The 26,305-nt window shown below is 49.5% G+C and overlaps 1 protein-coding gene across 6 annotated transcripts; it reads left to right on the top strand.

Annotated features, from left to right (window-relative positions):
- The first annotated feature begins 4 nt into the window (after window positions 1–4).
- Window positions 5–26,036, top strand: chsy1 (chondroitin sulfate synthase 1). 6 transcript variants are annotated; one of them, XM_061757615.1, is made up of 4 exons: window positions 5–663; window positions 5,840–6,356; window positions 22,225–22,641; window positions 23,795–26,036. In XM_061757615.1, the coding sequence occupies exons 1-4, from the start codon at window positions 344–346 to the stop codon at window positions 24,974–24,976; spliced, it is 2,436 nt and encodes an 811-aa protein (XP_061613599.1). In that variant the 5' UTR covers window positions 5–343; the 3' UTR covers window positions 24,977–26,036. The 6 variants fall into 6 exon arrangements, with proteins under 6 accessions (XP_061613599.1, XP_061613590.1, XP_061613608.1 ...); XM_061757606.1 differs by having other exon boundaries at window positions 5,840–6,419; XM_061757624.1 differs by having other exon boundaries at window positions 7–663; window positions 5,840–6,335.
- The last annotated feature ends 269 nt before the right edge of the window (window positions 26,037–26,305 follow it).

Below are 26,305 nucleotides of genomic sequence, written 5' to 3'. Positions count from 1 at the left end.
CCGAGTCAGCGCCTACGGAAGGCTGCGAGGCTCAAATGAGCTCGACTCGCGTCTTCCTCCAACACTGACGTTCGTGTTTCAAGAAGGCGAGAGAACGACCCGACGCTCCCGTGACGCCAAAACAGCGACTGGCTGCGGCGAGCCCAGCCCAGCCGAGCCGTCGACGCCGGGCAAACTTGTGGCAGACAGACAGGCGGGTCGGTTCGGTTCGGGGCTGCTACGTGGGCACAAGAAGAAGACGAAGAACTAGGAAGCGTCTGTGTACAATTGACTTGGACTGGAAATTGGTTTTGCTTTGGTTTTGTTCGCTAGTTCTTAATTTTCATGTTCTTTGACGGGAGGGATGGCAGGTCGGAGCCGGAGAGCTTGGTTCAGCGTCCTGTTGGGTCTGGTGCTCGGCTTCACGCTGGCCTCCAGACTCATCCTGCCCAAGGCCGCCGTGCTCACCAAAGCCAACTCGGGCGGCTGTGGCCTCAACGAGCGCCGAGGCCCCGGCGGCGGAGACGGCGCCCTGCGGCCGCCTCAGGACAGCGGCTCGCCGGTCACGGAGACGGAGACCGCGGCGGGGGCGGCGGCGGCGGCCGCGCGCTCCGGTAACTTCCTGTTCGTTGGGGTCATGACCGCGCAGAAGTACCTCAACAGCCGCGCCGTGGCCGCGCACAGGTACGTGCGCGCGCGCGCCGATCATCTCATTAGCACTCAGCTAACCAGGCCGCAAATGTGCTCCAATTGCACGTTTTTAGCACTAAAGTCATGTTTGCTGACTCAAGTCGATTGGAAGTAGGGATGCAACTAACCGTTATTCGAATAGTGGAGCATGTGTCGATTACTTTTGCCACGAATCGGATAACAATAAAATAATTGGCGTCAAAAGCAGGACATTATTTCAAATTGACGGCGCAGAAAATGCACAAAGTTAAATTGCTTGTGTTTCAGTTTCTGGTTTGTTGGCAAACAATGTTGATCATTGTTTTCCAAAGGCAAAGCAGATGTTTGCAAGTGTCTTATTTTGAAGAGAGAAAAAACCCCAAAGATAATTCGTCTGCTTTCAAGGGCGGTTACCAAAATAGTACTGTTGGGAGGCTGAAATTCCTTGGATTTGGACAATTTGAAGTTAAGCAAGGTCTCTCATTAAAATAGTTGTCGATGAATTGTTGCACCTCGAAATGAGTTACAGATTGGAAGGAAAACCACTCAGGAGGTATGTGTGCGTTCTTGTTGTCATTGGATCATTTTGGGAAAATAATCTCCAGTGTGACTCGAATTTATCCAGTCACGGTTTTGGTCAACCTAAAAAAAAAAAAAAAAAAAAAAAAGCCCTAATTGGGAAAACAAATGACTCAAACAAGCTTGTGTGTGTCATCAGTAGTTTATTTAAAAATAACTCAAGCTTTTATCAAAGTTGAAATTAGGAAGGCAATGACCCGAGGGACGTCATGTGACTTCATGCCGTAAGTAGTTAATTTGAAAAGTGTGACTCAAGCGGCCTGCAGATTAGATAAAAGTCTGCTTTTGCCGACGACGGTGCCGGTAATCTTCTCAGCGGGCTCGCCGACTCACAACATCGACATCTGAACATTATCACCGCTTCATTCATTCATTCATCCATTCATTCATTCATTCGAGTGACGTGTATTTGTTTCATATTGTTGGTTGGGAGGGTCCAAATATTTGGAAACAGCCCTCGGTAAGATGCCGTGCACGTTTACAACGCAAATATTATCATCTATCGCTAACTATTTTCGTTGGATTGAACATTTTAATTTTCCCGTCACAACTACGCTGCCAACTTGTGATTGCTCTTTACTGCATGCATACATGGGTGTGTCTTCAATATTGACTTTTCTTGTTGTAAGGCAAGGCGGTGTCTTCATAATTTCTATATCTGCACTTCATGGAAACTAGATCGACTCTTTGGACGGTTGGGCGCCTCAAAGTTTTACAGGAGTGGAAAATAAATAAGTGGAAAGTAACTTCCTCCACTTGTTTTTCCCTAAACTCCCTAAAAGCTTTAATGGGACTTGGTCATGTCATTTGTCTGTGTGTAAACCTGCTCACCAATAAAACAAAGAAAAGTCTGTCAGCCTTGGCTGAAGTTTTCAGAGTGCCGTATTTCCACGACCATAAGGCGCACTTGAAGGTCTTAAATCAAGGACTACCGCGGCGCAGCAACCTCCGGCGGATTACAAGGAAAAGATGGCCTTCTTCCGCTCCTACTGCAGTCAAAAGATTGCCGACAAACACATCCAGCCCAACCGCATCACCGACACGGACGAGGTGCCGCTCACGTTCCACATCCCGGTGAACCACACTGTAGAGAAGAAGGAGACCACCACGGTAGCGATACGCACAACGGGGCACGAGAAGTCAGCTTTTACTTGGTTGCCATGGTAATGGACAGAAACTGCCACCGATGGTGATTTGTAAGAGGAAGACGCTGCCTAAAGAGGTTTCCGGCCGAAGTCCTCGTTAAGGCCAATCAAAAGGGCTGGAAAATGAGAGGGTGGCTGAGTGAGGTGGACGTAGAGAGACCGGATGTTTTTTCCCGCGCGTCACCGTCCCTGTTGATCTGTGACTCCATGCGCGCCCATCTCACAGCCGCTGTGAAAAACCAAGGGCAACTAAGACTGGGGGGCAACGCCAAGCGAGTTACGCCACCATACGTCAATGGATTGCGGATGCCTGGGCCGAGGTATCCGCTTGGACCGTTGTCCGAGCTTTCGTGAAAACCGGCACCATTGCTGAACAGCCCCCCGGCAACGAGACTGACTCCGACAATGACCAGAGGGAACCCGGCGTGTTTGTTGGAGAACTTGCCCAGCTGTTCATTTCGGTAAGGAAGATGAGGACTCTGATGGATTTGTAGATGAGGATTGGTCAAAAAATAACGTGAGTACATTGTTAAATACTTCAATAAAGTACAACCGAACTCAGTTTTGCTCCCGCTGCCTTTTTATAAACATTATTTTAGTGCGCATGCATGCTACCGTATCTTTTAAGCTAGTGTATGTTGTACCATGCCTGCGCCCAATAATACGGTGCGCCTGATGTATGTGTTAAATACAGAAATAGATCCCGTAACTGAGATTGCGCCTTTTAATACGGTGCGCCCTATGGTCGTGAAAATACGGTAATCGTGATAACAATACGGATTTTACTGGCAACAACCGGTGGCGTTGTTGAGAAATGGCTTTGGCTTTGCATAGTAGAGTTTCAAGTTGCACTTCCGGATGTAGCGTCGAACTCTATTTACTGACATTGGTTTTCTGAAGTGTTCCTGAGCCCATGCGGTGATATCCTTTACACATTGATGTCGGTTTTTGATGCAGTACCGCCTGAGGGATCGACTCGGGATGTTGTGAGTCGGTGGGGAGAATACTTCGAAGACCTCAATTCCACCGACACGCCTTCCCATGAGGAAGCAGCGTCTGGGTTCTCTGAGGCGGCCTCTCCTATCTCTGGGGTTGAGGTCACCGAGGTGGTTATAAAGCTCCTCGGTGGCAGGGCCCCGGGGTGGAGGAGATTCGCCCGGAGTTCCTAAAGGCTCTGGATGTTGTGGGGCTGTCCGTGTTGACAAGCCTCTGCAACATCGCGTGGACATCGGGGTCAGTGCCTCTGGATTGGCAGACAGGGGTGGTGGTCCCCATTTTTAAGAAGGGGGACCGTAGGGTGTTTTCCAACTACAGGGGGATCACACTCCTCAGCCTCCCTGGTAAGGTCTATTCAGGGGTGCTGGAGAGGAGGGTCCGTCGGGAAGTCGAATCTCAGATTCAGGAGGAGCAAGGTGGTTTTCGTCCTGGTCGTGGAACAGTGGACCAGCTCTTCACCCTCGGCAGGGTCCTGGAGGGTGCATGGGAGTTCGCCCAACCAGTCTACATGTGTTTTGTGGACTTGGAGAAGGGGTTCGACCGTGTCCCTCGGGGAGTCCTGTGGGGGGTGCTTCGGGAGTACGGGGTACCGAACCCCCTGATACGGGTTGTTCGGTCCCTGTACGACCGGTGTCAGAGTTTGGTCCGCAGTGCCGGCAGTAAGTCGGACTCCTTTCCGGTGAGTCTTGGACTCCGCCAAGGCTGCCTTATGTCACCGACAAAGGGACCAGTTCTGTTCCTAGCTTTTATGGACAGAATTTGTAGGCGCAGCCGTGGCGTAGAGCGGGTACGGTTTGGTGTCCTCGGTATTGCAGCTCTGCTTTTTGCAGATGATGTGGCTCTGTTGGCTTCATCAAGCCGCGATCGCCAATTCTCACTGGAGCGGTTCGTGTGAGTGTGAAGCGGCTGGGATGAGAATCAGTACCTCCAAAACTGAGACCGTGGTCCTCAGTCAGAAAGGGGTGGCGTGCCCTCTCCGGGTCGAGGATGAGATCCTGCCCCAAGTGGAGGAGTTCAAGTATCTCGGGGTCTTGTTCACGAGTGAGGGAAGAACGGAACGGGAGATCGACAGGGGGATCGGTGCGGCGTCTGCAGTGATGCGGACTTTGTATCGATCCGTTGTAGTGAAGGAGGAGCTAAGCCGTTGTCAGCGCAGCATAAAAGTCACGAATCATGACCTCCACGACAGCGAATCAACTACACTTTCAGACAAGTATTGTACCAAGAATACAATACAATACAAAAAGAATCGTCCAAAGTTAATAGTGCACGTTATACGTAGTCATAAGGGAAATGAAATCAATCTTTCACATTGCATCGATGTATACTGCCACCTTGTGGTTCTGAAAAAGGTGCACACTTTCAATCACATTTACACATTTCTGTTAATCACGGTCAATGGGCGCTACTCACCGGCGCATCCTGACGTCCTCGTGTCAGCCGCCATATTGCCGTGGTTGTCTGTTGCCACTGCACCAGACGGCATCAATGAACCTGAGGTGGCAAATGTCGACTCACGGGACTAGTTACTCAGCCACCTTGAAACCAAAAAGGAATCAGCGCTGCTGAAGGCGTAGGAAACCGTCGGGAAAAACACTCGCAACCGCTTCGGGACGTGGGAACGAGGCAGAGTTTCCAGAAACGGAGGAGCTGCTGCTGATTGGAGCAGAACGCAGGGGAAGTGGCCTCGCTATCGGCACTGGCGAACGCCATCTCCATGCTTTTAAAGATCATGAAGAAAAACGCTAACAATTACATTAGTGCGTGCACACAGAGCAGAATCATTCTGGAAAGAAAAATCATATACAGGTAATATTTAATCTTTAGAGCATATGGATAGTAGCAGGTCAGGTCATTTTTCAAGTTACTTCATGAAATCCATTTGTCAAAAATGAGCGGGTCAGTCTTTGTCGGAGCTGCTGTTGCTGATTATTGTCCGCTGTTTGAGTAATATCGCTTCATCAATCCTTTTCTAACATCGTATTCCACAAAAGAAGTCAATTATGGATGACTGTTGCTGAAATCGGATCGGACCGATATCGGTATTGGCCAAAACTCAAGGCCGAATATCGGTATCGGATGTGAAAAAGTTCGAGCGGGACGTTCCTAGTAATCAATCTTTATAATCGAAGGCAACCTTTTATTAGCCCCCCAATGGCGAATTTGCATGATTTAGTTGATACAGGAAATACAAAAGGAGCATTCCAGAGAAGACATGCAAATGCGTCCACCAGGTTGATGCACTAAATACTTCAAAACAACAAATATTGAAGCCCTAATTTATTAACGGTTATGACGAAAGCGTAATCATTATGTTGTGAAATTGAACAGTATGCAGAAATGTTTTGTACAGTATGCAGATTCGACTTGTTGAGTTTATTGAGGACATTTCGGGAACTAGGACTCACTTTGCTATGAGGTCATAACGAAAGGTCCTCTTAATAATCATAATCATGTCATGTGTTTTAAAGAACGTGGGCCCAGAGCATCCCGGGCCGGGTGGAGTTCTTCTCCAGCGAGGGCTCGGACACGTCGGCGCCCGTCCCGGTGGTGCCGCTGACCGGCGTGGACGACTCGTACCCGCCTCAGAAGAAATCCTTCATGATGCTCAAGTACATGCACGACCACTACCTGGACAAGTACGAGTGGTTCATGCGGGCCGACGACGACGTCTACGTCAAAGGCGAGCGTCTGGAAAGCTTCCTGCGGGGCCTCAACAGCAGCGCGCCCGTCTTCCTGGGCCAGACGGGCATGGGCGCCCGGGACGAGCTGGGCAAGTTGGCTCTGGAGCCCGGCGAGAACTTCTGCATGGGCGGGCCCGGCGTCATCATGAGCCGAGAGGTTTTGCGCCGCGTGGTGCCGCACGTGCGCCAGTGTCTGCGGGAAATGTACACCACCCACGAGGACGTGGAGGTGGGACGCTGCGTCCGACGCTTCGCCGGCGTCCAGTGCGTGTGGTCCTACGAGGTCAGTCGCTTGCAGCCCTTGGTGGGGAAAACTCAAACTGCGAGACAGTTCGCGGCTCATTTTCATATCATTTCATCAATAACGGTAAAGACACTTGGGGCATCGAATTTGGGGGGGGGGGGGGGGGGGGATTGACTACACTTGAAGTCCTATTTTCAAAAAGCTTTTGATGATTTCAACTTTGGGCGTTCATAGTAAAGGCAATGGTTATTCACGGAGCAAATGGTGGTGCCCCACGGAATTAGACTTCTTGCATAACGGCAAAGACAGAAACGGCTTCATCCAACCTTGTGAGGTGCCACCGCACACCGCTCGACCTACGTTGCCCTTCAAACTCTACGCAGACTCGTGCTTAAATGATCCAAACTAGCCATTAAAGCCATCACGATCTTTTCTTTACAGGTTAAGTTGGCTTATCTCTGAGCTCTCCCCGCTTTCTAATCATTACTCTCCTTAATCAAAATGTCAAGTTCAATTAGTCTTACACAATAAGGATGTCCCGATCCAACTTTTTCACTTCCAATCCGATACCGATATCGCAGCCTTGAGTTTAGGCCAATATTGACATCGGCCCGATCCGAGATCAGCGCATAATCATACCTATTTTACCTATTGTGTAGTATGGAATGTTAGAAAAGGCTCGATCAAGTGATATTACTCAAACAGAGAACAATAATCAGCAACAGTTGGTATGAGAAAAACCGACCCGTTTATTATTCACCAATGGGTTACATCTTGACCTCCGAGGCGCAGTGTGATGCATGCAATGAGTCTCACTCGCAGTGACAAAGAAAGTAGAAGTCACGATCAAATACTGTACCGAATCTTCTTCTTTTCCTTTGGGCTTGTTGTCCCGTTAGGCGTCGCCACAGCGCGTCCTCCTTTTCCGTGTCAGCCTATCTCCCGCATGCTCCTCTCCAACACCAACCGCCCTCATGTCTTCCCTCGCGACATCCATCGACCTTCTCTTTGCTCTTCCTCTCGCTCTCTCGCCTGGCAGCTCCATCTTCATCATCCTTCTAGCAATATACTCACTAGTTCTCCTCTGGACGTGTCCAAACCATCCACGTCTGCTCTCTCTAACTTTGTCTCCAAAACATCGAACCTTGGCTGTCCCTCTGTTGAGCTCATCTCAAATTTTATGCAACCTGGTCACTCCGAGAGCAAACCTCTCCATCTTCATTTCCAGCACCTCCAGCTCTGCTTCCTGTGGTCTCTTCAGTGCCACCGTCTCTAATCCGTCCATCGTGGCCGCCCTCACCACTGTCTTCTAAACTTTGCCCTTCATCCTAGCAGCGACTCTTCTGTCACATAACACACCTGACGCCTTCCTCCACCCGTTCCAACCTGCTTGGACCCGTTTCTTCACTTCCTGACCACACTCACCATTGCTCTGGACGGTTGACCCCAAGTATTTCAAGTCCTCCACCCTTGCCATCTCTTCTCCCTGCAGCCTCGCTCTTCCCCCACCACCCCTCTCATTCATGCACATATATTCTGTCTTACTTCGGCTAATCTTCATTCCTCTTCTTTCCAGCGCATGCCTCCATCTTTCTAACTGTTCCTCCAACCTGCTCCCTGCTTTCACTGCAGATCTGCAAACATCATGGTCCACGGGGATTCCAGTCTAACCTCATCTGTCAGCCTATCCATCACCACTGCAAAAAGGAAGGGGCTCAGGGCTGATCCCTGATGCAGTCCCACGTCCACCTTCAATTCTTCTGTCACACCGACAGCACACCTCACCGCTGTTCTGCTGCCCTCGTACATGTCCTGTATTATTCTCACATACTTCTCTGTGCCACTCCAGACTTCCGCATGCAGTACCACAGTTCCTCTCTGGGTACTCTGTCATAGGCTTTCTCTAGATCAGTGGTTCCCAAACAGTGTGCCGTGAGCGCTCTTCGGGTTTGCTGCAGGAAATTATAACATTTTACCTTATTGCTCAAGAAATTATGTATTTCCAAGAAATAATGTATCTCTATTTATGCCAGTGAGGCATAGTGACAGACAGAACAAATAAATGCTCTTCTATTAGATGGCAGGAAGTACATACAGTAATTAATGTATCCACTTTCTGTGACATTTTTGTGTGTGGGTGTGTCGTGAGATTTTTCAATTGTAAAATATGTGCCTTGGCTCCATAAAGGTTGGAAATCACTGCTCAAGATCCACAAAGACACAATGTAGCCCCTTCTGATCTTCTCTGTACTTTTCCATCAAGGCAAATCATGCATCTGTGGTACTCTTTCTCGGCTTGAAACCATACTGTTGCTCGCAAATACTCACTTCTGTCCCGAGTCTCGCCTCCACTACTCTTTCCCATAACTTCAACGTGTGGCTCATCTACTTTATTCCTCTATAGTTGCACATCAGCTCTGCGCATCACCCTTCTTCTTAAAAATGGGCACCAGCACACTTTTCCTCCATTGCTCAGGCATTTTCTCACCCGCTAGATTTCTGTTGAACAAGCTGGTCAAAAACTCCACAGCCACCTCTCCTTGATGCTTCCATACCTCCACAGGAATGTCATCGGGACCAACTGCCTTTCCATTTTTCATCCTCTTTAATGCCATTCTTACTAATCATTGCCACTTCCTGGTCCACCACACTTGCCTCTTCTACTCTCCCTTCTCTCTCATTTTCCTCAAAGTATTCTTTCCATCTACCTAGCACACTGCTGGCACCAGTCAACATATTTCCATCTCTATCCTTAATCACCCTAACCTGCTGCACATCCTCCCCATCTCTATCCCTCTGTCTGGCCAGCCTGTATAGGTCATTTTCTCCTTCTTTAGTATCCAACCTGGCATACATGTCATCATATGCCTCTTGTTTTGCCATTGCCACCTCTACCTTTGCCCTGTGTCGCATCTCAATGTATTCCTTTCGCCTCTCCTCGGTCCTCTCAGTGTCCCACTTCTTCTTAGCTAACCTTTTTCCTTGTATGATTTCCTGTACTGTGAGGTTCCACCACTACGTCTCCTTCCCTCCTTTCCTGCCAGAAGATACACCAAGTACTCTCCTGCCTGTCTCTCTGATCACCTTGGCTGTAGTGGTCCAGTCTTCTGGAAGCTCCCGCTGTCTATCAAGAGCCTGTCTCGGCTCTTCCCGAAAAGCCACACAACACTTTTCCCGTCTCAGCTTCCACCACATGGTTCTCTCCTCTGCCTTTGTCTTCCTAATCTTCCTCCCCACCACCAGAGTCATCTTCCACACCACCATCCTATGCTGTCTAGCCACACTCTCCCCTACCACTACCTTACAGTCGGTAACCTCCTTCAGATTACATCGTCTGCACAAGATGTAATCCACCTGCGTGCTTCTACCTCCGCTCTTGTAGGTCACCCTATGTTCCTGCCTCTTCTGGGAAAAAGTGTTCAGTCGAGCCATTTCAATCCTCTTTTGCAAAGTCTACCACCATCTGTCCCTCCAAGTTCCTTTCCTGGATGCCGTACTTACCCATCACTTCTTCATCACCCCTATTACCTTCACCAACATGTCCATTACAATCTGCACCAATCACGACTCTCTCTCTGTCTGGGATGCTCAGAACTACTTCGTCTAGCTCCTTCCAGAATTTCTCTTTCACCTCTAGGTCACATCCTACCCGTGGGGTCAACCAACTCCCGAGATTTTCCCATCATAGTCCCAACATTCAAAGTCCCCACATTCAGTTCTAGGCTCTGTGCTTTCCTGTTGTCTTTCTCCCCAAGAACCCGCTTTCCACCTCTGCTTCGTCTTCGACCCACAGTAGCTGAATTTCCACCGGCGCCCTGCAGGATAACGGTGCCGGGGGCAGACGTTGTTAACCCGGGCCCCGACCGATCCGGTACGGAATTCTTTGGATGAACGCTCCTATTTGTTTGGCAAAGTTTGAAGCCGGATGCCCTTCCTGACGCAACCCTCTGTATTGATCCGGGCTTGGGACCGGCCTACAGTTTGCACTGGCTTTTGTCCCCCATAGGGCTGCATTCGAATACTTTACTGAATACTAATTGTAACTCGTTTTTCACAGAGTTGTAAGGATTTATGCCTGAGAATATTTTTATGGATATTGCCTGTATGTGTTTATACAGCATTTCTGTAGCAATATTCATTACTTTGAGAGGTATAAGCGCCGCAAGTTCGATGCTAATGTCCGCTAGCTCGTCAACTGTGTTTTTCATCTATTGTGTGTTAGCTTTGAGCTCACAATTTTTGTGAACAAAAATGAAGAAAGAAACGAAGGCTGTGATGTATTTGAACATTCAATAGGTGTAATTATTTTATGCGTTTAGTTTTCCACTGAACCCCCATTGAAGTGTCAATAAATGACTTTAAGTAAGCAACGTTCACGCTTACTCCTTGCTACTGTGTTAGCACCTTAGCAAGCTGTTGCTGTGATCACGTGGGTTCCGCACGCCGTCCGGGCGCTGCTGGAGCGGCGGCGCGTGGAATAGAATGCTTGCATAATAGTGGTCAAATCGGAGATTTTCGATCCGGTCCCATCCGATGCACCTTTTTTATAACTTACGTCGGACCTATATCTGATCTCAAAGATCAGATCGGGGCACCCTTACTATATGACGCTCCTTGACAGAAATGTTTCACATTTCACATCTATATTGAGTTCTGTATAATTGACAGACTGCATCACAAATGGCTTTACTCGAAATCCTTTCGACTCACATTTCCAGTAGATGTTACTCTCTACTCATCTGTCCTGATTCCTACAGTTCAGTATGGGTGGAGGAGTGATTATTATTATTATTATTATTATTATCCACCGATGACAACTATACGGGAATGCGCTCAGCTTCTTTTTCATGTTGTGAATTCATACACAAAGTTCACTCTATATCCTCCATCTTTATGGAAACAGCAGATCGGCTTTCATTTCATACTTCGCCGATCATTGATGGGCTCCGCAAAAGACATTTACTCCGCGTCGCCATTGTGTACAGTATATTTGAATCCAAAAGCTGGTTTATTTTTAGCCTTGTCGCGTGTCTTTTGACGTAGTACTGTCAATATCTGACAGCCAATAGTTATTTAAAAAAACCAAAAAAAAAAGCTTTTGGACTTTAATTCGAGGACTTCTTGAGGTATATTACGGTACTTTTAATACGATATGACTTGCAAGCAGGCAACTAAATGTTATGTAGCTTAGCAAGCTACTGCTAGCACTACCGGTTGCACTACGTAAACATGCCAGCGTTCTGTCGAATCTTGCTCTAAAGTTGCGGTGTGTGTGAAGTAATTGAATTACAATAAAGTAATTTAATTACAGTAAGTTAGCACCCATTATTTCTGTCATGTTGTAATGTTTTTTTTTTTTTTTTTTAAATGATCGGCCCCAAAAATCCTGATTGTGTAAAGCCTAGTGAGTCCAAGTGCAAGCAAGGCCGCACGGGAAATGTGGACCGGTAATTCTCTACACTGTATGATCAAGTGGAACGGCTTCGATAACGACAAGGGCTCTCTCCCACTCTAAATTGAAGTGAAACCCCCAGATTTAGGATCATCGCCAGCCTTCACTTTCTTTCCCTCACGCTGCTTTTAATCAACCCTGTGTGTGGTTTTTTTTTTTGTTTTTTTGGGGGTTGGTCAGTTTCCTTCTTTCCGTAATGTGCGTTCGATGCCGCAGTAGGTCAACTACGGCGTAGTTTGTGATTATTTATACATATTTGAAAGCTGTACGAACGTCCCCATCTTCCCCACACTCCTATTAAGCCCCTCCCCATACGCGTAGACGCTCATTTCATCGTTTAGAATCCTTTCCGCTCACGCCTCTTTCCTTTCTTCACCGTAGGAACGGTTTGACTTGAAATTGGGCAATTATTTTAATGATTTAATAATGAATCAATAAATAAATGTTTTGATGTTTTAATTTGCATCCTTTTCCTGAAAAAACAGGACATTATTTCAAACGGACAGTGTAGAAAATGCACAAACACAAATTGATTGCGTTTCACTTCCTGGTTTGGTCCGTAACATCTGTCGGAAAATCGGCAAAAATGTTGACGATTCATCCATCCATCCATTTTTTTACCGCTTATCCGAGGTCGGGTCGCGGGGGCAGTAGCTTTAGCAGGGACGCCCAGACTTCCCTCTCCCCAGCCACTTCATCCAGCTCTTCCGGGGGGATCCCGAGGCGTTCCCAGGCCAGCCAAAGGACGTAGTCTCTCCAGCGTATCCCGGGTCGTCCCCGGGGTCTCCTCCCGGCGGGACGTGCCCATAACACCTCACCGGGTAGGCGTCCGGGAGGCATCCGAATCAGATGCCCCGGCCACCTCATCTGGCTCCTCTCGATGCGGAGGAGCAGCGGCTCTTCTCTGAGCTCCTCCCGGATGACCGAGCTTCTCGCCCGCTCTCTAAGGGAGAGCCCGGACACCCTGCGGAGGAAACTCATTTCGGCCGCTCGTATCCGGGATCTCCTTCTTTCGGTCACGACCCGCAGCTCGTGACCGTAGGTGAGGGTAGGAACGTCGATCGACCGGTAAATCGAGAGCTTCGCCTGTCGGCTTAGCTCCTCCTTTACCACAACAAAGTCCGCATCACTGCGGACGCCGCACCGTTCCGCCTGTCGATCTCCCGTTCCGTTCTTCCCTCACTCGTGAACAAGACCCCGAGATACTTGAACTCCTCCACTCGGGGCGGGATCTCATCCCCGACCCGGAGAGGGCACGCCACCCTTTTCCGACGGAGGACCACGGTCTCGGATTTGGAGGTGCTGATTCTCATCCCAGCCGCTTCGCTCAACTGCGGACTGATGATTGTTTTTCAAAATAAAAGCAGATGTTTGCAAATGTCGTATTTTGAAAAAAAACGAAGATAATTGGTCCGCCTTCATGGAGGGCGACAGAAATATTCACCGTACAGAGGATTTGGACAATTTGAAGTTGAGCAAGGTCTGTAAATGAAGAATTGATGATCAAAATAGTGAGCTGATGAATTCGATCATCGGTTAGTTGTCGATTAACGGATGAAGTGTCGCACCTGTAGTCATGATCATGAGGTCCTCGCGGCGGCGTTGGTGCGACGCAGCGAATTCTAATTTAAGCTGGCCAACAAGGACGCCATTGTAATGCCCCCCGGGAGATTAGTGTGCAAACGCACGTGCATTGCAATCACGGGATCCTCGTTTGAATCCCAGGAATACAAAGCGCAATTGTTTTCCCGCGTGACGACCGCGTCATAGCAGACTGCAAATCAACGCAGCTGCGCGTTTTTTTCTTTCTTTTTCCGATCCAGGAAGAAATGGATTCACGATAGCGAGTACTTCAAAGGATCTTTTTGCGATTGGAATGCATGCCAGACCGATTTAGAGTCGTTAGCGCTAAACTGTTTTTCCAACTTTGCTGCATCGCTCCTCTTTGTAATGTTAATTTCTTCAGTCAGCTGGTTTCTAGCGCGATCATACGCGGCCCTGCCCCCGCTCTGATATGCGTCCCCCTTAGCTTGACGAATCTGCTTAAGTTTGGCGGTGAACCACGGCTTGTTGTTGTTGAAAGTGCGAAATGACTTTGTTGCTACACGCGCCTCTAGATTGTAAAAATATTTGATAGTGACAAAGTGTATTTTGGTTATTGCAGTGTTCCAGACACAGTAGAGTTCCAAACAATGTGAATGTTTTTTTGGAAGGGGCACCGCTGCCCGTGTGGCACACTTGGCTGGCACTAACCTCGTCAGGCGCTAGCGCTCGTCTGTCAACTGCCTTTTGCCGCGCCGCTAACGTTCCCGAGCGGGGTCAGACATCCCAGCGGTGCGGCTGAGCCGCTAGCATCCAATTAGCGCAGATTAACAGCTAAGCTCCTTAGTGCCGGCGTACGGGTCGGCGCCGATGCTAAAAACGGTCCCGCCTCTTCCTGACGGCGGCGTTTCCGCTGAGATGCCCGACGTGAACGTGTTTTTTGCACGGACGTTGTAGCTAGCCCGTCGCTGTGCCGCGTCGATGAGCGCCGAGCTTCTGTCCGTGGCGGACAGTCCGCAGTGTCAGCTGCGCGGCGGCGTCTCCGGGCAGACTGACGCTGCCGTGCTTCCTCCCCCGAAACTCTAATATTCCGTTCCCGCAAATGGGGAAAAACCGCTCCAGAAAAAGGAATCCAATACAAATAAAAAGCCTGATTAAAATGTGCCTACGTTGATAGATTTTTCTGCAAAGAAAAACGTCTAAAATTAAAAATAATTGATTTACTTCATTTCATGGTGGCTGTCCAAATAGAAATAGTGGAAGTCAGCGACCTACTAATATTGTTTTAGCTGGGTATACATTTTAATTTCAAGAATTTAGTACTTACAGATGCTGGTTGGCTGTGTTGGAAAAAGCGGAACTTGTCTTGCGTAAATTAAAACAACACCAGAAAAATGAATAAAATACAAATAAAAACAAATATGGAAAGTGTGCACTTATTGAGATTTTTTTTTCCTTCCCCTAAATTAGAACCAGAAAAAAAATGTTGGACTTAATGGGCGGGCATCTGTATTAAATAATAAATAGTGGAACCAGCGGCCTACCAATCTTGCTTGGCCTGTGGGGGAAAAAAACATCACCAGAACAATGAAAAAAAATATGAGCATAAAGTTGGAAAATTCTGTACTTATGGATAGATTTTTCTCCAAAACTAGCAAAAAATAGCAGTAGTCTGATGGCGCAACGTCCGAATACCGGCATCAAATCTTGCCGTATCTCGGTCAGACAGTGGCAACAACACGACACCGCGTGTATTCCGATACCGCCGCATCCCATCTTTTACGATCACGGGGCTTTATCTTGTCAAATCCAACGCTGTCGGAGAGGCGGAACCAGAAAACGTGTCATCGCGACCGGATACGCTCGTTACCGTGGCGATGACAACAATGGATCTCGGCAATGTATTGTGTGTGTGGGGGGGGGGAAATGGGTGGTGGTCGTCACCGGTGCTTGAGAGAGGATGTTCGTTCAGGATTGCTTGCGCTATGTTCACGTACCTTTTAATAGGATTCGGTTCGCAAGTAGGCATCAAAATGTTATGTAGCCCGGCAAGCTAGTGCTAGCAGTAACGTTTGTACGTAATCATGCTCGAAAGCTTCGGCAAACATTGGTTTGTGCACGTGAATAAAGGTTGGCAACGGTCACAGTACGCAATCCTATTGGTCGACGTCAAGGTGCGCTGTCGGAGAGTTGTACACTGAAGATATCCCCCCCCCCCCCCCAAAAATTAAACATGCTAGACTTTTCATTTTGGCGTCATAGGGCTAAATCACAGGTGTCAAACTCAAGGCCCGGGGGACAGATCCGGCCCGCCCCGTGATTTTATGTGGCCCGCAAAGGCAAAGTCATGTGTGTCAACTTCCATGATTTCGCTGTCACTTCATTCAGACGCAAACGGTGCAGAATTGATGAGGCGACGGTGACGCAATGAAGGACGTCGTCGGTCGTTCGTTGCCGTTTCCTCTTCCAAGATGACACGCGGGCACATTTTCAGATGGCCCCTTTCTCAATGGAGCTTTTGCCTTGTCAATCACTGCGCGTGCTTGAATCGACTCGGCCGAGCGGGGTCGTTATCAGTCGGCTTATTAGACGACCGCCCCCGCCCCCGCTGTGAGGGGGCTTTGTGTCACCCATTTTGTGTTTTCAGCTTGAAAGCTTGATCAATCCGATTTAAACATGCTGCATGGAGATGACTCTCCATAAAAGCGGTCAAGGGGTCGTGTCGACGGCTTTGTCGTTAGCGCTCAGGTTCCTCGGACCCGCTCCGATCGGATGCGATCCCTGATACTTTTCTCCCAGCCGTCGAGCTGGAGCGTCACAGCACAGCGGGCGGCGTCTTCGCCCCGGGCTCGGACCGCCGCTGTGGCACTGAGATCAAACGCGGACAAGGCTGTAATTAGTCCGCCCGCCGCCTCCCTCGAGGCAGGCCACGGTGTTCTAGGGAGGCGCAATTCTCGAAACCTCCGCCCCACCCGGTTCTTATGCCGCCGCAGCATCGGGGCGCCGTAGGAACACTCGGGAACGATTATAGACACGATGGAATACCGCTGAACGGCATTTCCACGAAGACCAACGGAAGGGGCAGGTCCTTGCACTTTTGAAAGGCTTTCCTCCGCCCGCGTCAATCGACTTTTCTGTTCATTTCTTTTTCTTAATGTTCCACCAGTTTTCACAAGATACCAAGAAGTCAACTGCAACCTTTTTATTGGACAATTGTTCCCTCGAAGCCAGTTTGACTCGGCTCCATGAAATTTGCTCCAAAAGTCTCAAAATACACAGCAAGTCTGCCATTTTGGTTCATTTGAGGCTTCTTTTGGACTGCGGAAGGCTCCCGTGGTGTAGGAATGCGCTTTTGCGCTTACCCCAAGCGAGAGAAGCGGGATGTGCGTCGGCTCGTTTAGCCGCAGATTACGGGCCTGGACAGCGCTCCCCTGTCACGTCGCTTCCCTGCCTGGGCGGCGCCGGCGAGACGCCAGCTAAACGCCAGCCGGGGCGCACCGCCGGCATCCACAAGTACGGCGGCCGCGGCTATAATTATCTCCAGCGGGGGGTGAGGGGGGGGGAAGAAGTCATTTTGAGCCGGGCGGGCACGTTTTAGAGAAGGTTTTAATTTGGACCTTGGGCGTGATGTCTGGAGCCGCCCGTGTTTGCTCGGGAACGCTGCGGACGACGGCTGTCGCCTCGCTCATTCCCCCCCCCCCCCGTCCCGTCCCGTCAGTCGAACAGAAGCGTTTCCCGTTGACGGCTGCGGCGCTTTGTCGCCAACTCCGAGCTACGCGGCGCCCCCGACCCGCCGGCCTGTTTTGGGGTGCGGTGGCCGTGTCCGCGTTGGGTGTGTACACACCAGGCGGGTGTAAAGGTTCACGTCCGTTTGAGCTGTGAACAGTCGTCCGGACTGAAGGGACGAAGAACGTCATATACCCAACGAGATGAAAAAAGATCTTCCGAGTCAGACCGAACGCGCTGATCGGGAATAGAAAAATCGTAACCAAATGTGCTCGTCTGAAAGACACTTTGAACATGGAAGCGTGCGCAGTTATGTTTCAAGAGGCTATTTTGGAACAATCCTTTATAAGGTTTCCTTTATTGATCGATTTGAAATGATAAATGTCCCATTCGTCCAGGTCATTTCCTCCTTGCGCGTTAACCGATGAAGCCCACTCGCTCGAATGCGAGGCGAAACGTCTACCCGGACAAGCGCGACGGTCCGCTTGCCAATTTGTCCGCGGGAGCGAGGAGGGGGCCGATCCGCGACCAACGCGGAGCGCGGCGTATGTTACGCTAACGAGCGTGAACACGATTGTTTGAAGCCCAACTTGCTCAAATGTTGCTTGTTGCTTTTTGGCGGGCGTCTTCGCACTAAAGTTAAATACGGCGTGGTGAAAAAGTATCGGGCCCCCTTCTCAAACGATATTTTGGCATCGTTTCCCCACTTTAAGCCCCAAGGCTGATTACCTCCGGACCCGTTCGATCAACAAATCACTTCAACAGAATCGAGTCAGACAAACGATTAAAAAGAGCTGCAGCAAAATTCCAGAACAGTCGAGTAATCGAGTTGTCGACATCTTATCAGTCTGGAAAGGGTTACAAAAGCCATTTGTAAAGCTTTAGGATTCCAGAGAACCATAGGGAGAGCCATTTTCCTCACCCGGAGGATAAAGAGAGGTAAACGACTGCAGAATATTCTATGGACTGACGAGATGAAAGTTGAGCTTTTCGGCAGGTGCGTGTCTCGTGTCTCGTGTCATCTGGCCGAAACGTGCGCAGCGTTTCAGAAAAAGAACATCACACACGGTGGTGGTATCCAATTTGAGTTTTCACGGCACTGTACATATCTTTTATTTCGACCGATATATGATGCATGGAAACATGGAATATTGTCATCATCTTCAGCGATTACAGTTCAGCGCGGAGGCTGTTAAAAAAACGACCCGAGCTCTAAGACTGCGCACGCTCATTTGATTTTCCTTCTTCAACTGGCTAAAACGATTTCGCATGGTCTCATTTGGTTTATATATCCCAAATAGTGTGCACATGAACAGGGGTGTGTCCACTTTTTCTACCCACTGCCGGTGGAGTCATTCACTCGTTCCCTACTCCGTGATCACCACAAAAGGATTTTCAGTGGGCACGGGAGGGAAGTATCTCGGGACCGGATTCCGCATTCCGAACACCAACCGTGTCCATGTTAGCCTCCGTCGGGCGGGAGGGAATAAATGCCCGTGTTCGGTGTGATTGCGGGCAAGCGTCCAAATGTGGCGGGAACACGCCCACACCGGGTGCGGCGACTCGACCGTTCCACGTACGAGCTGTCGTGTTTCAAATCTTTGCTTTGTCTCGCGAGGAAAAACTTCACAGCAAGGAGCGGCGGTTTAGCACATGGAGTTAATTCTTCAAGAGGCTTTGGGCTGTTTGGGCCACTCCCGATTCAAGTCTCGTCTCGAACAGAAAACAAGAAAATGACACGTCGGTTGTATTGAAGCAAACCGCAGAACCTTGACCGGACATAGCGGGTAAAGACCGAGGCCGGGCTAACAAAGAGCCCCCGTGTGCCGGCGTTCCAAGCCTTTAAGCAACACGTACGGACGATATCTCGGCGCTCGCACGCATATATTCTTTGTCCTTTGCGCGGAATGGCGAATATTAGTGCGGCGTACCGAGAAGCTGACCCGTCTTCGTGGATTTGACTGCCAGCAGGTGGCCAACTTGTGCACACACCGAAAGGAGGAGCGCAATGTCCACCGAATGGAAACAAAAAGTGTGGCAAAATCGCTCTAGTCCTTTGCATTCGCTCGTCATTACGCAATGTTTGACTATTCTCGTGCTCTTTTCCCCATTCGAGAAGACAGATGAGTCCTCCCAGCTGTTTCTATTTGGAGCCGCCACTCACTCCAGGGTGTGCACCGAGCGTGTGCGCTGCGTCACTTACTGTGTCTGCGTGTGAATGAGTCAGGCGCTGGCGGATTTCTTGTGTAATGAGCGACGGGCGGAAACTTGTGGCGGGCTCGATGGTGTCCAAATGCCAATAAACAACTTCATCATGTCCAAATTGCAAACTTGCCGTGCGTCAGACGTGTTAGCCTGCCGGCATAACCAAATAATCATGCTAACCCAAAACTGAAGAATCTCGTCGTCGTCGTCGTCGTCCCTGTTGTTCCTGCCTCACGTTGCATTTTTATTGTTATTGTTGTCACACGTAGCACAAATGTTGCTGTATCAATCAATACACCAACGTTAAGACAGTTGAGAATGACGAGCGAATCGCAATCGAATCGTGACTCCTTGTATTATTCTGAAATGAAGACGGCTTTGTCCAACAAAGGAAAATTCCAGTTTGATCATTTGAAAACTATTTCTAGCCCCCTGGTTAAGTCCTGGTCGCAGATTTTGCCACAACAACAGAAAAGACTCCTAACGTATTTCGGCTGGTATGTTTCGCTCTGGAAAAATCTGTTGGGGAAAAAAAACGCTTCCTTTTGAGTTAGAAATTGGCTTACTTGAACCAGGATCCCTCGCCGCACCGCGGCCGTGGGCTGTTTTGCCCAGAGTCCGTGCCGTAAAATGGCTGGCAACATCTGCTGCTGCTAAGAGCTGCTAGTTAGCCGTAGTTCTCGTCAATCCTCACGTGTTGACTGAATCGTGTGTAACTTTATCCAATTCATCTGCCACAAACGTCGGGGCAGCTCCTCCTCATCGTACGGGAGATTTCCGTTTCGTGGGAGCCGCGCGATCAGCTAGTGGCTACTGCACAAGTAAGTCAAAATGGCGGCGCAAGTAAACGAAGGACTTTGTTACGGGGCTTCGCAGCATTGCGGCTCTTCTTATTATAACATTCGTACTTTGATTTGTTTTCATTCGAATGCGAAAAATTAGGATTCAGGATTCAGGTTTTTCAAGCAGACTCGCAAGTGATCCGAGCGCTAATAAATTCAAGCCCTCTTTGCTCCTGCTCGCGCTATTGCTACGCGAGTCTGCAGTAAATTGAGTCTATGTGGCAAAATAATAATGTGGCAAAATCCCACAAAATATTTGCGATGCACTGAACAGCGATATAGTCGGCGACGACAGTCTTACTGGTGTGTAAATAAGTTAGCCATGCTTAGTGGGAACAAACAATAGAAAGCGCGCGCATCTTAAGTTCGGAGCCGCATTTTGACCGCCCGATAATCCATCAGCACAATCGTACAAGTCTGCTTTCGTGAGAATCCACATTTCTTCCTCTGACGCGCAATTGAATTTCAAAATGTTGTCAAATAACGGAATATTCAAGTATTGTGAGAAACTATAGTTTTGCGCGGTTAAAGCGCAATTATGGATACAGGGCTCTACGCTAGCTTTTGCACTCGTCCCAACTTCTTCACTTGGTCAGCGTGGCCGTGCGTATATAGAAACACAAAAATCATTTGGAGAAATTGTATTTGAAATCATGGCTAAACAATAGGAAATTGTTTATTTAAAAACAAAAAAGTTGACCTGATCTGCACTGGCATCACGGATGATGAAAATTGTCTGGATTGCTAATCAATAACCAAAACTTCATGCCAGTTGCAAATGTTTTATTTGAACGTTTGTGTACGAATTAAACAACAACACATTTACATAAATGAACACCGTTATGGAAACTGTATATGAAGTTCCGATTTTAAATAACAGAAGTAGTGCTATTAAATATTAAGATGTGCCTATGGTGCTTAATACAACAAAAACATTTTTAGAAATGGGAAAAAAAAGTGTGTAATTGATTTTTGCTTCATTTTTTTATTTTTTTTTACAACAGGCACTGCGCGGGTACCTGATTTTAGGACCCTCGTCACCGTGGCCGAGCGGTCGCGGTCGGCTTTATCGGGCTTATTTTCCTTAATTGGTAAAGGGCGGCGTCGCGTTACGGCCGCACGTACAGATTGTGGCCTTTTACGGCATCCCGAAGACGCACGACGCGCTCATTGAAAGGCGACGCGCGGCCACGTCGCCCGACGCAACTGGCAGCGAGCCGCCGCCTTCGCTTTGGGCACTCTTTCGGCATTTAGATACCGTAGTCTCGGCGCTGGGAACGTTCCGGATCGCGAAGAGTCGACCCGTAATCCGTGACGACATTCTCGGCAAAAACCGAATCCAAAATCCCTTTTTGATTGGTTTGAACTGTTGGATTTGTCCGTTTTTCACTGGCATGGGAGACAAAGCTCCAAGTTTGCACAAATGGAAGCGATCACGTGTGTTTGTCATTTGGACCAAAGTGTCGAAAAGGTTTTGCTCTCTTTGACGATGGATGACGCAATGTTTGGGCCTCAACAGATGGGCTGTTTGTTTGTTGTTTTGCTTTTGTTGTGCAAAGTGAAGCTTTTGGAGCTTTTACATCAACGTATAGACACACATGTACATGCTATTTGATTTGGTGGACTTTGCTCTGATAAACCTCTCGCAATCTCCAAAGTGCCACGTTGGAATACTTTTGTTTTTTTTTTTTAAGACAAAAAAACAAAACAATTTGGATGCGCTCTTTTTTGGGGTGGGCGTCAATGTATTGGCGAGGTTTCGGCGGGCACCCAAAAGCGAGTGACTCGAACTCGGGTGCAAGAAAACGTGATCGCACATCCCGAGAACACGTGCGTCTTTTGTGTTCAGAGGTCAGGATGGGAGGGGCGGGGTTCCTGTATTTGGAGGTACAAAGGTATGAAAAGTGCCATAGAAATGAATTTCCACGAGATAAAAATAACGTCAGCGTGCTTGAGGATTTTCGTGTCGAGCGAAACGAACGTGACGAGCGTTCTCGCCCGACTTGGCGGAATATCGTTCGAATGGATGAATTGATCTGTCGAATTCTTATCTTAATCCGAACGTTTATGTTTGGACTCCGCGGCGTTTCTGTCGCCTTTTCAATGTCGATAACGTAAGGAAACGACGTTAAACGTAGTAACGTGTGGTCGCGGTCGGCAGATGCAGCAGCTGTTCTACGAGAACTACGAGCCCGACAAGAAAGGTTTCATCCGCGAGCTGCGCAACAGCAAGATCCACCGAGCCATCACGCTGCACCCCAACAAGAACCCGGCCTACCAGTACCGGCTGCACGGCTACCTGCTGAGCCGGCGGATGGCGGCGCTGCGCCACCGCACCGTGCGCCTCCACCGCGAGACGCTCCAGATGGCCGTCCTGGGCGCCCCCGAGCCGGGCCGCGAGGAGCGGCGGCTGGGGGCGCCGCCCTCCTTCATGAGGTTCCGCCCCGGGCGCCGCCGCGACGTGCTGGAGTGGGACTTCCTCAGCGCCAAGCACCTCTTCTCCGCCTGGGACGGCCAGCCGCCCCGCCGCGCCACCGACGCCGCGCAGCGCCGGGCCTTGGACGACATCGTCATGCAGGTGGGCCCGCCGCCGCAAACCGTCCTTTCGGCCCGGTCGTTCTCGTGGACGTCGGTCCGTCCGAAGCCGATCCTTTGCCAAAATCGGACGGACCGCGTCCTCTTCGAATGGCAGACTCGGAAATAGCGCAAAATGAGGGCCCCGATAGCATCGAATGGCGGCAGGAAGTAATGTTGAAACGCGTCGAGGTGGGAAGGCCAGAAATAGGAAGGTTATATCTCAAAATAATAGCTAATCAATAAATATCATTGAAAGGCTGCCAGTAAATATCTCGAAATAATGCTAATACATAAATGTCACGGCAATATCTTAAAATAATGTTCATAAATATTATGAAATGCTGCCAGTAAATATCTGGAAATAATGCTAATAAATATCAGGTCACGCCAATATCTTAAAATAATGTTGATAAATATTCTGAAATATCCCCAAGTAATAAAGTCAATAAATAAAACTAAATGTTTATTGAATCACATCATCATTAAATAATGCCAATCAATATCCCGAAAGCTGTCATCTCTTAAAAGTAATGTATGTCCATAAATAGGATGTCAATAACTGTCAAATGCTGTCACCAATAAAGGTTACGCAGATATAATATGTGGCTCATTTCTGGCAGTCGCAATAAAGATCACAGCGTTCGTTCGTCGTTCGTTCGTTCGTTCGTTCGTGTCCTATCGGAAAATAGTGTCCCAAAATGTGTCTCTGAATCTTGCGCAATCATGTCAACGAACACCTTCAAATGTGAATATCGTCAATCCATATCTTGAAACGATGTCGTTAAAAGTCCCGTATTTTGCCAAAGCCGCTTTTTCTAATATATATATATATATATATATATATATATTAGAATTCAAGTCGTTCCCGAGTTGCGGACGGGCCTCACATGGGCTCGTTGGAATTCCGCCGCCTCCCCCGACGTAACGGCGACCAATCGGAGGAACGGGGGCAGGCTTAGACAAAGCCGACACAAAAGTCGCCGTCCGAGGGGCCTTTTGCGGACACTCGCGTGACAAAAGCGAGAAATTGGCAGCCGCCGAAATACGGGACCGTTGCGCCGAAGAACGGAACGAGAGTCGATGAGCTCAATAAATATGGCGACACAACGTCGGCGGATGTCAACTAAAACTCAAACGCTGCCGCCGGCCCGCAGGTGATGGAGATGATCAACGCCAACGCCAAGACCCGCGGGCGCGTGATCGACTTCAAGGAGATCCAGTACGGCTACCGGCGGGTCAACCCGCTGTACGGCGCCGAGTACGTGCTGGACCTGCTCCTGCTCTACAAGAAGCACAAAGGCAAGACGCTGACGGTGCCCGTGCGCAGACACGCTTACCTGCAGCAGACCTTCAGCCGCATCCAGTTCCGCGAGGAGCGGCCCACGGACGCCGCCGCCCTGGCGGCGCGCCTCAACCGCGACTCGGACTCGCTCTCTTTCCTTTCGCCCCTGAAGATGCTGGTCCCGTTCAAGCTGGCGGCGCCGGCGGCCGCCCGCGAGGGTCCCGCCGAGGCCCGGGACCAGAAGGTCAACGTCCTGGTGCCGCTGTCGGGCCGCTACGACGCCTTCGCGCGCTTCATGGCCAACTTCGAGCGCGTGTGCCTGATCCCCAAGCAGAACGTCAAGCTCCTGGTTCTGCTGTTCAGCGCCGACAACACCACGGAGCGGGTCAAGCAGGTGGAGCTGATGCGCGAGTACCACATCAAGTACCCGCGAGCCGAGCTGGAGATCAAGGCCGTCGCCGGCGCCTTCTCGCGTGCGCTGGCCCTGGAGGCGGGCTCGGCGCGCTTCTCCAACGATTCGCTGCTGTTCTACTGCGACGTGGACCTGGTCTTCACCGGCGACTTCCTGCAGCGCTGCCGGGCCAACGCGGCGCCGGGCCGCTCCGCTTATTTCCCGGTGGTCTTCAGCCAGTACGACCCGGAGGTGGTGTACGGCGGGAAGGCGGTCCCCGCCGGCGGCGGCAACCACTACGCCTTGACCGCCAAGACGGGCCTGTGGAGGAACTTCGGCTTCGGCGTGGCGTGCGCCCGCAAGGGCGACCTGGTCCGGGCCGGGGGCTTCGACACCTCCATTCGGGGTTGGGGGCTGGAGGACGTGGACCTGTTCGACAAGCTGGTGCGCTCGGGGGCCGCGCTGTTCCGCAGCGCCGACCCGGGCATCGTGCACGTGCACCACGCCGTCACCTGCGACCCCAACCTGGAGCTCAAGCAGTACAAAATGTGCTTGGGCTCCAGGGCGTCGTCGCGGGGCTCCGCCCAGCAGCTGGCCCAGCTCTGGTTGGACAAGAACCGGGCCGGCGGCGCGCCTGCCAACGCCTCGCTCAGGACGGCCTGACGCCGGGTCTGGACCTAATTGACTTTTTAAAATGAGTTTTTTTTAAACGGGCTCCAGCTGGGCCCGTTGGCTCAGTTCTCGTGTACCTCAGCGTCGTGCGCCATGTTTACAAACCGCACACACACACACACACACTGTTTGGATTTGAGTTTACGGCGGTATCGTGACACGAGTGGGCCCATTTTTTTTTTTTTTTTTGCCAGCCCAAATTTGACTTTCGAGCGAGCTTCAGATACGCTGGCGTTGAAGTTGAACCCCCAAAATTGGAGGTGGTGCGATGCCCTCGGGCAAGGAGAGCCACCGAACAAATCCGAAGACTCTCGAGAGGCTGCCGTAGGCCTCGACTGCGGCTGCTGATGTCACTCGGTAGGCCGCGCCCCTTAAAGGCACACCTCCAATACGAATGTAGCAGTACGTACAGTTCTTGCGCTTTTTAAAAGCAGTTGATTTCTTCACAGTCCGTTCGGGCCGCAACCGACGATTATTTAATCATCGAATTTTAAATTTCCATCCCTTCATCCAAAAGCAGGACAGGATTTGAAATTGACGCTGCAGAAAATGAAAAGTAAAGGCAGAGGTTTGCTAAGCCGTCTGCTTTCATGGAGGACTTGAGAAATCGGAGAAGATTTACTGCTGAATTCGGAGCCTTGAAGTTAAACAAAGGTTGAATCGTTCACGCAAAAAGTTTTTGGGCTTTTGACTTTCGGGTTTTCCACGTGAACGACGACGACACCTGCTGGATTTGCCGACGTCTAATTTATTGATTTTCTTTAGTCGAGTTGGACGATTGTAACTACTTCCTGTCACCAAAGACCCGCCTCGTTCGCGCGAAATGTTTTACGAAAAATGCAAAGTAGCGTTTTGTTGCCGAGCCGGCGTCCGAGGTTCGGCCGGTCCTGCCAGGAATTCGCAGTTGGCTCTTTGTTGTTGTTCCACGTGTGACAACTCAAAGACTGAATGATGTCATTCTTGTTTTGTATCATCTTTGATTTTATTTTTATCTTTCAACTTTGTCAAAAGTGGAAAGTTTTTCTATTTAAAAAATAAAGTGTGGGATTTATTTTTTTTTTTTTTTAAATATTTGCTTCTTCCTGTTTGATCTTGACGTCCCGGAAAATTTCTCGTTTATTTTGTTACTCGCGCGCACACAATAATGTGTCCGCATTGAAATTTCCCCGAATTTTATGACCCAAAAGTGATCAGAACAGAAAGCAGTTTTTGTTGTGTTTTTGTTTTTTTTTAAACAGAACCAGAAACCCACTGCGCCGCACGCGCAACTCATCGGTTCACGGTTTGTCGGAAAACTCGAAGGAAATGTGTGGAAGCAAA

The sequence above is a fragment of the Phyllopteryx taeniolatus genome, chromosome 2 (assembly GCF_024500385.1).
Source record: "Phyllopteryx taeniolatus isolate TA_2022b chromosome 2, UOR_Ptae_1.2, whole genome shotgun sequence".
NCBI classification, from domain to species: Eukaryota; Metazoa; Chordata; class Actinopteri; order Syngnathiformes; family Syngnathidae; genus Phyllopteryx; species Phyllopteryx taeniolatus.
The sequence above is the reverse complement of the archived record's forward strand: the minus strand, read 5'-3'. Positions and strand labels throughout refer to the sequence as shown.

What these genes read in the sequence shown, in the direction of transcription:
- chsy1 (XM_061757606.1), top strand. Translation starts at nt 344, where the DNA reads ATGGCAGGTCGGAGCCGGAGAGCTTGGTTCAGCGTCCTGTTGGGTCTG. An exon ending in ATATCATTTCATCAATAACG is followed by an intron (nt 6,420 to 22,224) that starts GTAAAGACACTT and finishes CGCGGTCGGCAG; the next exon opens with ATGCAGCAGCTGTTCTACGA. An exon ending in TGGACGACATCGTCATGCAG is followed by an intron (nt 22,642 to 23,794) that starts GTGGGCCCGCCG and finishes GCCGGCCCGCAG; the next exon opens with GTGATGGAGATGATCAACGC.